General features: G+C 38.3%; 1 protein-coding gene across 1 annotated transcript in view; it reads right to left on the reverse strand.

The window, feature by feature from the left end:
• Positions 1-11,742, reverse strand: part of LOC114042668 (olfactory receptor 5B12-like) — a 15,606-nt gene extending 3,864 nt beyond the window's left edge. Inside the window, exons 1-2 of the mRNA XM_027861353.1 lie at positions 11,726-11,742; positions 4,634-5,535 (exon numbers count right to left, since the gene is read on the reverse strand). Of these exons, the coding sequence (XP_027717154.1) occupies positions 4,634-5,535; positions 11,726-11,742 (919 nt within the window). The remainder of the gene's footprint in view (positions 1-4,633; positions 5,536-11,725) is intronic.
• Between the last annotated feature and the right edge of the window lie 347 nt (positions 11,743-12,089).

Genomic DNA, 12,089 nt, shown 5'->3' on the forward strand with positions numbered 1-12,089 from the left:
ATATTATATTATGTTATGTTATGTTATGTTATGTTATGTTATGTTATATTGTATTGTATTGTATTGTATTGCATTGCATTGTATTGTATCTTATTGTATCATATCATATCATACCGTACCGTACATGTATTTGAAGAAAAATGAAATATTAAAAATGAAAAAACAAGTAAATATCAAGCTAAAAACCCCTAATTAATATGGAGATATGTTTTGCCTAACTGTTCATGTTTCAAATTGTTTGTCTTCTCACTCAGAAGGGAGAGAATTTGGAACTCAAAATTTAAAAAAAACTAATGTGAAATTTTTCCATGTAATTGTATAAATAAAATATTGCAAAAGAAAGAAAATAAATACATAGAGAAAGAAATAATAAGAGTATGAACAAGTGGCTATTGGAGTAGTGAGACTATTCAAATTATTGTGAGAAGAGCTGGGCTACACCTGTGGTTTTCCATTTTATCATGTGTGTAACAGCATGACAAAAATACTTATTCTCTCAGACCCTTCATTTCTTTATCTGTCAAACTGCCTGTTCTCCAAAGGTATTTTTCTTCAACTCAGTGTAAAAGAAGTCCTGGCCACAAAGTGGATAGAGCAAAGAATATGGAGTTAGGAAGACCTGTGTCCATAGCCTACTCCAGGCATTACAATCTATATGACGCAGACCAAGTCATTTAACCTCTTTCATCCTCAATTTTCTCATCTGTAAAATGGGGACAATAATATCACCTGCCTCACATAGTCGTTGTGAGGAGTAAATGAAATAAAAATAATGTAAGGTGCTTTGTAAACTTCAAATTGTCAAATAAATGTTAGTTATTATTGTCATCTTTTTAAATATAAGCTTATGGGACATGACAAAAATGATCGTTCCAAATCTGTGATCTGGAACCCTATACCTCCCCTGTTCTTGAAGACAGGTATACTCTTTTGCTTTTTCACGTGACACTCATATTGTAGATTTCATTTTGACCTGTCACCAGTGTTCTAAAATATGAGACCATGTTGTTCAGGTGTTTCAGTCATGCCCAATTCTTCGTGGCCCCATTTGAAGTTTTCTTGGCAAAGATACTGGAGGGATTTGCTCTTTTCAGCTCATTTTATGGATAAGGAACTGAGGCAAACAAGGTTAAGGGACTAGCCCAGGGTCACACAGCTAGTAAGTGTCTGAGGCCAAATTTGAACTCAGGAAGCCGAATCTTCCTGACTCCAGGCCCAGTACTCATAGGACACTGTGCCACCTAGCTGCCCTATGTGAGCCCTACCTGAGTTCTTTAGTTTGATGACAAGACTCCAAGGGGAAAGATTGACCAGGTACCTTCACTTAGAGGTCTTCAGTTAGAAGCCTAAGCCAGAGAAGAGTAGGAAGAGGTTTTACTGGAGAAGCCTTTCCTAGTGTCTGGTGCCAAATACACAGAGCTCTCCAGGTTATGGATGGCTGTCCTCGGTCACTGTGGTTGCATGGATCTTGGTGTCAGTAAGGTAATTAGATGAATAAAGTATAGAAGAACTGTTTCTGGATAAATTAATAAATGAACAATGGATGATTACCTCACTTCAAGCTTGTCCCATGTACAATAGTGGAGAAAAGGTTTTCTGTGGCTTGTGGCCAAGATCTAGGAATAGAGTTTTATAAGCATGGGAGCATCAGTGCCCTTAGGGGACATTGACTCCTCTGAGGACCCCCAGAGCTTCTCTTTCTGCTCCTCTGAAAAACATGTAAATACACACCAGGTCTACAGGGACTCATACCACATTGATAAGGTAAGTAATGGGTGTTCTCAGCTGTTGTCAGCGATTCTCTGCAGTACTTAGAAGATATGATTGCTCTCAAAAGAGTCAAGAAATCAAGATCATGAACTCATTAGGTAAAGACCTGATGGAGACACCAGATGGACAGGAGGAAAACAGACAGGGGATGAGATAAGTCCCTTAGGCCTCAGGTAGAGTGGCTTCTCATAATACACCTCAAATTCATTTGCCACTTTGAAAAGTAATGTTTGATTTCAAGGGGTGGGAGCTGATGATAAAGAGGGTTGGATGAATTCTTAGGTGATGAAATCTTAGTGATAAAAAAAGAAAAGAAATGAAAGGGAATCAATCAATCATTAAAAATACATAGAAAAAACAGAATTTTAGAAAGGGACACATAAGCAGGACAGTCTTACTAACGGTTAAAAGCAACAAACTCTCAAAAGCTCTACATAATACTAATACCTTCCTATGCAATTTTATCTATCCTTTGTATATTGAAATGTTGATGGTTATTATTGCTTCTTAAATCTATCATATAAAATACATTTTAAAACAATAGAATGTGAAAATGTCTGAACACAGAAGTTCAATATAGGGAAAGGAGGAAAAAGCATTTATTAAGTGCCTACTATGTGCCAGACACTGTCTTAAATGCTACAAATGTTATGTCACTTGATCCTCACAACAATCCTAGGAGGTAGAGGTGGTTATTTTCCTCATTTTAACAAACTTAAGTAGAGAGGGGTTAAGTGATGCCCAGAGTTATGTAGCTAGTATCTGAAACCAGATTTCAACTCAGGGCTTCCTGCAACTCGAGCCCAGCGCTCTATTCACTGTAACCCCTAGATGCCATCTAGCCATTCTGCAAATAAGCTAGTCATGTGCCAGGTGGAAGATGAGGGCTTAGCATACCTTCCTTAATCCAACCCAATGAACTTCTCCAGGGCCTTCTCTAATTCAACCATCCAAGTCTAAAGGAGAGCCTCTGACCTTGTTAGAAACATTCTCTAGGTACTCTCATCATGTTTTGGAGTAGTAGATGAGTCAATCCTAAAACCAATGACTTTTCATTCTAGCAGCTCAGGCTAGATTCTGCTGAGATGAAGAAACATTCACATTTACTGTGTCCCAGATTAAGCCTTTCAAACTCTTTGACTTTTGTAGCTTTTTGTAAACAAGTATGTCCAAAAATTCAACTACAAGATCAGGCACTTGAAGGTAGAAGGCACCTAAGAGGCCATGTAGTCTGGTTCATACATGAACAAGTGTCCCATTTGCAACATGTAGGAAATAATGGAGATGGAATCAGTAATCAAGTGTTGGTCCAGTCATAGCGTGGTAAGAAGGGGCTGTTGTCTCTTATTTAGTTAGACTGATGGAATAAATATGCCAAAGAAGAAAATAGGAGTCAAAGACATGAGGAAAGAATCTCAATACAAATGGGATGATTTTAGCTCTTGTTCATGAAAACAGAATAGAAAATCCACAGAAAAGACCTGTGGTCTTGTTTCTTTTTATCTTATTTTTTCCTCAATTACAAGTAAACAAAAAAATTTAAAATTTGTTTTTTTTTTTAATCTGAGTTCCAAATTATCTCTTTTCATCCCTTCACTGTCCCCTCTTTGAGAAGGCAAGCAATTTGTATAGATTATATATGTGCAGTCATGCAAACCATTTGCGCATTAGCCATATTGCAAAAGAAAACACAAATCCAAAAAAAGAATAAAAACACTTTAAAAAGTGTGCTTCAATAAGCATTCTGACTCCATCCATTCTTTCCCTGGAGGTGGATAGCATTCTTCACCATAAGTCCTTCAGAATTGTCTTGGATCATTGCATTCTGAAAATAGCTAAGTTACTCACAGTTCATCATTATACAATATTACTGTTACTGTGTACAATCTTCTCCTGATTCTGCTCATTTCATTTTGCATCATTTCAAAGAAGTCTTCCCATGTTTTTATGAAGACAACCTGCTCATCATTTCTCATAATGTAAGAGTATTCTGTCACAGTCATATACCACGACTTGTTCAGCCATTCCCCAATAGATGGGCATCTCCTCAATTTTCAAGTCTTTTCTGTGCCCTTATTTCTATAGGATTACCCACTAAATTTGATCCTTTATTTTGACTACTTAAAATAAAACATATTAATAACAGCATGTTGCAATGGTGAAGGATGGCCTTGGAGTGAAGGAGACATAAGATGATTCTTGATTCTGGCTAGCTAGTTTGATTTCTGGCTATCATGAAAAATTCACTTGACCTGTCATTGCCCTAGGCAGCCCTCTTTAACAGTTATAAATAAGTGGCGAATCTATCTAGGAAGATATCACAATGGAAGCATCTCATGCCAAAGAAATAAGATTGCAAGACAAAAATTCAGCTTGAGGAGAATAGTAACTAAGGTTTTATAGCAGCTTTCTCATAATAACTGAGACAAGTCATTCACCAACTCACTTAATAATTATTTAGGCCAAGTAATCCAATGAGTAATGAAATGTGCACAAGGGCTATTTTAAGTCCTTGACACCATGCCCTGTGCCATAGCAAGAGTTATACTAAAGTTGTTTCCAAATTTAAGGTGAAATTTTCTGAATTTCACAAAATCTCATGGAGGGAGGACTGAATTGAGATAATAGTTCATATTCCCCCAAATCCTGTAAACTGTACATCAGAGATTCAGTAGTTGGAAACCTTTCAGAGGGAGGTGCTTCCTAGGTTTAGGAAGAAAAGGGAGACTCCAATCTGCCCATTTGATGGAGAATAAAGAGGGCATGAACCTCAAAGAGAGTGTGAACTATGAAGATGTGATGAGAAAAGATGCTTTATGCTTGCACCTTAATTAAAAGGAGAAGCCTAATGATGATTTTGCACCCTGAGAAATTTTAATGAAAGCACTCTTGACATCTTTATTTCTCAGACTATAGACCAGGGGGTTCAACATGGGGATAACTATAGTGTAGAAGACAGACACTACTTTGTCTGTGTCCATGGAATGACTAGAACTAGGCTGTAAGTACATGAAGATAACTGTCCCATAGAATATGGATACTGCTGTGAGGTGGGAAGCACATGTGGAGAGAGCTTTCTGTCGACCCTCAGCTGAACGCATCCTTAGGATGGCAATAAAGATAAATGAGTAGGATATCAAGACAATAAAAAAGGCAAAAAAGACATTGAATCCCACAACAAAGAAGACAATCAGTTCACTTATGTGTGTCTCAGAACAGGAGAGAGCGACAAGTGCTGGAAAATCACAGAAAAAGTGATGGACCACATTGGAGCTACAAAAGTCAAAGCTGAAAGTGTCTCTTGTGTGAATGGAGGAATTCAGAAAACCACAGACATAGGAACCAATAGCCAGACCCACACACACATTGGATGTCATGGTGGTGGTATAATGCAGGGGCTTACACACAGCTGCATGGCGATCATAGGCCATTGCAGCCAGAAGAAAACTTTCAATAGTGGAAAAGGCCACAAAGAAGAAAAACTGTGCAGCACACCCACTATAGGAGATTACCTTGTCCTCCATCAGGAAGATAGCCATTACCTTGGGAGTAATGGCTGAAGAATACCCAAAATCCACCAGAGAGAGGTTACTGAGGAAAAAGTACATGGGTGTATGGAGACGGGAGTCCCAGGAGATCAGGATTATCATCCCCAGGTTCCCCACCAGGGTGATGAGATAGATGATTGTGAATATTATGAAGAGGGGGACCTGGAGCTCTGGAGCATCTGTTAGTCCTACAAGGATGAATTCATTCACTTCTGACCTGTTCTCTATAATTGCTGTTTGGAAGTTGGTTAATTCACCTGTGACAAGAAAGAAACCATTAAAAAAAATTCCATGCAGTGAATAATGTTGAGGCATAATCCATTGCCAGAGACATATCTTGTATTAGGGGCACACATGTTCGCCTGACAAATAAGGAGAATCTAGGTGATTATTATGGCAACTCTTCCAGGTCCCTCCAATTCATTTCCTCCAAATTCATATTTGTAGAAATATTTTTGCATATTCCTTCCCAACTTGTTTTTTGTCTACCAAATTTAACAAATCAAAATGTGCTGCATCATAGCTAAAGTTTGAGGTATGCCTTATTTGCTGAGAAAAGTTGGCATGAGAAAATGTGCTAGTAAGCAGGGCAGGAAGCCTATGTCTTTCTCATGAATATGCTTCACTCTGTTAAAGATTCTTATAACAGGATACTGGCCTATGAGCCTCACCCTTATGAGCCTGTGTTGAGGGCTCATCAGATGAAATTCTTTCTGGACATTGGAGCATTCTCAGATAACCCTTTAACTGGTTCTGATCTGTAATCAAGTGGTATAAAGGAGCCTTTTTTGTTCACTATATGTCTGGAACTGTGATGAAATCAAAAGGCACCAGTCATCCAAGATGAGCCTAAGAGTGTGAACTCTTTATGGACTTACTGGCATTGAAGAAGGAGAATGAACTGCTGAGGGTCTCTAACAAAAGAGATTCCTTGGCTCTTCTCTCACCCAGAGCCTTCAGAAAGCTAAGAATTCATAGACCTGCTATTTTTTCTCTCCTCCCCAACTCCAACCCTCATGCCTCAACATACTTATTGTCTCTTCCTTAAGCACCCTGACCTCACAGTTCCTTAACTTACTCTTTTCACATGACTTATTCCTCCACTGCATCTCACTTGAGTCCAGAAGCCATCTTATCTCACTGATCTTGCCCTGCCAAGCTGACCCTTAGATCATTAACACTACCTGCAGCCTTCACTTCTATAATCATGTTGCTGAACAAAACTGAAGATAATAATGAAACCATGTTGACTGGTTCCACTAAAAATTTAACTACATAACCTTGACTGGGCTCTCACTGCTGCAAAGTAATCCTTTGACAAGTCCCTAATCAACTTGCTATTCTCCTCACCACTGTGGCTCTTCAAAACCTTTCCACCCCTAAAATGTCTTCTCACACTATCTCCTCCTTCACTGTTTCACGTGAAGATGTGGCCCTTCTTTTCAAGGCGTACTGTCTCATAGTCACCATTGGTCTAATGGTACTCTCTACCATGCCCATTCTCTCAGTTATCTTCAGGGCTTCACTGTCTACTAGCTGCTTCCTTACACCCTAAAAACATACCCATATCTCCTCATCCTCAAAAAATCCTCACCTTATCCATCCATCCCTACTAAGCATCATTTATATTCCATTCTTGACTCCTCACCCTCTTACCTCCTACATCCAGTCTGTTTTCAAGGCCAGGCAATTTTACCTTTATAATGTCTCTCACTATGCCCCTTTCTCTCCTGGACACAGCAAACACCTCAGTGTGAATCCTCATTACCGCACACCTGGCCTATCACAATTCCAGATGGGTTGTTCTCCCTACTGCAGTTCTTCCTCTACTCAACTGTCAAAGTGATTCCCTAAAGGACAGGTCTGACCATGTCATCTCTCAACTCAATAAACTTTAGTGTCTCCCAATCACATCCAGAATAAAATAGAAAATCTTCCATTTGATAATGTAGACCTCACACTTTACATCTCAATTGTTCTTATACCTTATGTGCTTCTCACTTACACTGTATTCAAGTGACATTGGCCTCTTTACCATTCCTCAGGTGACACAACCCAACTCTGGGAGTTTTCAATGGCTGCTCCCCGTGCCTGGAATGTTCACTTTCTTTGTCTCCAAATTCTAGCTTTCCTGGATTCATTCAAGTTCCAGCTAAAAACCCTCCCTTATATGAGAAGCCTTTCTTAATTCCCCTTAATTCTATTTTTAAATCAGCCAAAATCTGTCTGCTACTCTTTTCATCCCAAGCCCACACCCACCAGAGAACTAGAGGGGGAAAAACAAATCCTCTTCGAAACAGATATAGTCAATCAAAACAAATTTCCACACTGGTCAAAATAAAAAGAAATGTCTCATTCCGTACTCCGAATCCTTCACTTTTCTCTCAGGAGGTGAGTAGTATGTTTCATCATGAGTCTTCTGGAATCATTATGCTGCTGCTGCTACTGCTGCTATTGTTGATTTGTTTTCAGTCTCATTCACCTTCATAACCTCATTTGGGGTTTTCTTGGCAAAGATATTGGAGTGGTTTGGCATTTACTTCTCAATCTCATTTTACATATGAGGAATTGAGTCAAACGGGGTTAAGTGACTTACCCAGGGTCACACAGCTAGTTAGTGTCTAAGACCAGATTTGCACTCAGGAAGATGAGTTTTACTGATTTCAGGCTCGGCACTCTATACACCACACCACCTGGTTGCCCTATTATGCTGCTAATAGTTCCTAATTCTTTTAAAGTTATTTGCCTTTACCATGTTGCTGCATAAATTCTTCTCATTCTATTAACTTCATTTGGCATCAGATCATACAAATCTCCCCAGGTTACTCCAAAATCATTTCCCTTATCATTATATACTATGATATTTTCATCCATTCCTTAATTTATAGGCACCCTCTCAGTTTTCCATTCCTTGCCACCTTTGATTCCAATGTCAGCAGACTGCTGTCTCCCTATGCCTACTTGGACAAAGGACTCGCTATGGCTTTTTCTGAATTTCCCCATAGGATTCAATACCGAGCTCCCATCAATATGTCTTTATTCCAGACCATGTGAAAGATCCATGAATCTAAAAATAGAATGATATTAAAGTAGGGATGAAATTTTTGGTCAAGGACTGATGTGTCATCAGAGTAGGGGGTTCCCCATGTAGACATCCCCTCCACAGTGACAGAATAATAATTAATCTGTAAACTGTTGTCACCTGAGACATCAAGAGGCTAATCAGTGTCACATAGCTAGTACATGTCAGGTACAAGACTTTTGAACACTGGTCCTCTTGACTCCAAGGACGAATAGGAAAGTCAATGGAATCTTCATGATACAGTGGAAAGAATGCTAGATTTGGTTATCAGAGGACCAGCATTAGAATCATGGCTATACCAATGCTTGCATGTGTCACCTTGTTCAAGTCACTTGTGCCTCTGGGCCCAATTCCCACTTTGTTAAATAAATGGTTTGCACTTTACTGGCTACTAAAGACCTTTTGCAGCTCTAAATTTAATATCTTAGCCTCTGCCCCTACTTACAAGATTGTTGCCAACCTGCAGAGGAGTGATTCTCAAACCCTTAGTCAGATGACAGAGTTGAAACAGGCATCAATATTGGGAATGCTTGAGGTCCACTGCTTGAGGCAGTTTCTCTCTAGCCTTAGGGACAGACCATGGTGGTTATCATGGTGTGGGCTGACACTTGACTTTATTGGCTCTTGAACCGTCTAGTCATGCCTCCCAATTGCCTTCTGTCTTCTTTGCCACTGTGCAGGCTTCTCCAGGCTACTGCACATGCTTGCTTGCTTTCCCCTCTTTTTTCCACCTGTACTGACTCCTCCACAAAACTGTAAGATTTCATAAGTCCTCCCCTTAGCTTCTGTCTCATTTTTAGTTCACACTAGCCTGAAACAGCAGCTCCCCCTGACTCAGAACTGAAGAAGCCAGCTGAAAGACATTGGATTAAAGGCAGAAGCAATCTCTGTCCTCATTACAGAACTATGGGGAGTGGGCCCGGAGTGGTCCTTAAGACACATGGGGTCCTATCAGATGCAAAGATATACATATATATATATATGTGTGTGTGTGTGTGTGTGTGTGTATGTATGCATGTATGTATATGTATATGTATATATATAAAATATTTCCTTTGGAGTCTTCTAATTGGATATTAGAAACAGAAGGTAAATCTGCTTGGGAACCATGTTTTATTCGTTTTCAACCTCCTTTGAAAATGTCCTTTCTAAAAAGAAAAAGGAAGGGGCAGCTAGGTGGTGCAGTGGCTAGAGCTCTCGCCTTGGAGTCAGTAGGACCTAAGTTCAAATCAAACCTCAGACACTTGATACTTACTAGCTGTGTGACTCTAGGCAAGTCACTTAACCGCAATTGCCTCACCAAAAAAAAAAAGAAAGGAAAAAAAAAGAAAAAGGAAATGGACTCTTTAAAAATTAAGTACAAGCTTGGAAGGTGACTGAAAGGTACCAGAACCAATAATGGGCAAGGGGGGAAATGGCATGTAAATTTTTCTAGGACTTTTTTCCTGGCAACAAAGATGCAATAAGGCAATGCAAACCATCTACCAGAGAAACTCAAGGTTTGTTTCTGACAAAAAAAAAAATCTAGACCCTGAGTGATAAGTACTTTTTTTCAGCAAATGTTGTTGTGAGCAAAAAAAGTCACATTAGACTTTCCTTAGTAAGTTCATTAAGCATGTTATTAAGCCCATATTACTAAACTCAAATAGCACTAAGTAAAAAAATCTTAAAACTTCACTCCTTTCTTTGCAGAAGTAAGAGACTATTTTACAGATGCTGTCAGACTTCAATCATGCATTGGTTAGTTTTGCTGAATGGATTTTTTTTCCTTTTTCTTTTTTCAATCCTTATTACAAGGAATGGCTATGTGCATGGAGAGGGGGACAGGTACTAAGAAATGAATGTATAAACAAGAGATATCAATAAAATGTCTGAATGAGAAAAGAAACAAAGAGACCTTAAAACAAAAATGAAGATGAATGATTTCCACCGATGGTGCAAGGGGCAGGTATCCTGGTGAAGTGGAAATAGCAGTAAGCTCTGAGTCAGGATACTTGGATTCTAGTCTTGCCTCTGAATCTTATATGTTTCAGGACCTCAGACAAGACATATGCCTTTCCTGGTCTTCATCATCACCCTTCATTCTATCTTACTCTATTGACTTCAAATTGCGCCTTCTCATGTATCCTTTCTCATGTAGAGCAATCTACATTTTCCCTAGACATAAATTCCCATTATATATAGCTTTGTAATACATCTTTGATGTTACATATCAAATATATACCTTTGATTATGTATGTCTTTCTTACATAGTTTTGATATATATAATATTTGTAATATAATTCATAGATATACATATAGTCCAGTTATTTTGTCAGTCATGTCTGACTTTTCATGATCCCATTTGGGGATTTCTTGGCAAAGTGAGTGGTTTGCCATTTTCTTCTCTGGCTCATTTTACAGATGAGGAACTGAGGCAAGTAGGATTAAGTGACTTGCCCAAAGTCACATAGCTAATAATAGTCTGAGGCCAGATTTGAACTTAGAAAGATGAGTCTTCCTGACTCCAGGTCTAGTATTCTATCTACTATGTCATTTAATTATGTGTGTGTGTATATATATTTGTGTATATATGCATGTATGTACATATGTATGTATGTGTATATATATACACACATGTCAAAGCTATATGTAACAAATATGACAAGTTTTTATCAAAGTTATATAGTAAAGAGATCAAAGACATATCATATATAATATATGTATCAAACAGACAGAATAAAAATATATATAATCAAAGATAAATAATATATATATGTATATATAATATGAGAGATCCTACATAGGGAAATGAATGTAGATTGGTCTGTTTATATTGTGGGAACTGCAAGTGGAAATAATGTGGAGTCAATAGAGTAAGATAGAATTGAAAGAGAAGACGATGAAAACCAGAGAATGACTTGCCTGAGATCCTGAAACATGTTTGATTTCAAAGCCAGGACTAGAATATCCTAAATATCCTAACTCAGAATAAGCTAGAATATCCTAACCAGAATATCCTAAATATCCTAACTCAGAACATACTAGTATTTCACTATACTAGGACACCTGCCTCTTCCACCATTGGTGGAAATCATTGACCTCCATTATTTCTTTCAAAGTATATAGAGATAGAGATATGGATCTTTGCAGAAGGTACCCTCTGTTTACTAAACTCTTCCACTTAGAATCCCTGATTCCTTAAAAGGAACTCTTCAAAGCCCATCACTCAAAACCTTTCTTGTTCCTTTTGTAAATAGTTTCTCTCACTCAAATATGTGCTTCTATTTTCTATCAACTTTTTTTTCCTTACCCAGGAGAAAGTATACTTCTTGAGGAAAGGGACTGGTTTTGTTTGTTCATGTCTACTCAGCCTAGCAGAATGCCTGGAAAAAGGTGACCCTTTAATAAATGGTAGTTGAATTGGATTTGTTGAATGAATTAAATTGAATGCAAAAAAAGTATGAAACAGAAAGGCCTCACAAACTACAAAGAAGATCAAGTATTTTCACAAAAGTCCTCATAGAATCCTAGATTTAGAGCCAGGAGTGACTTTAAAGGTCTTCTAGTCTAATCTCCTCATTTTTCTGCTAAAAGAACTGAAGCCCAGAGGGGTTAAGTGACCTTCCCAAGGTTTACAAGGCAGGACCTAGGTTAAAATCAAGATACTCTGGTTCTAAATTCTTCCTTCTTTAAGTAAATCTGGCATG

The sequence above is a fragment of the Vombatus ursinus genome, unplaced genomic scaffold, assembly GCF_900497805.2.
Source record: "Vombatus ursinus unplaced genomic scaffold, bare-nosed wombat genome assembly UNPS02014662.1, whole genome shotgun sequence".
In the NCBI taxonomy this organism is placed as follows: Eukaryota; Metazoa; Chordata; class Mammalia; order Diprotodontia; family Vombatidae; genus Vombatus; species Vombatus ursinus.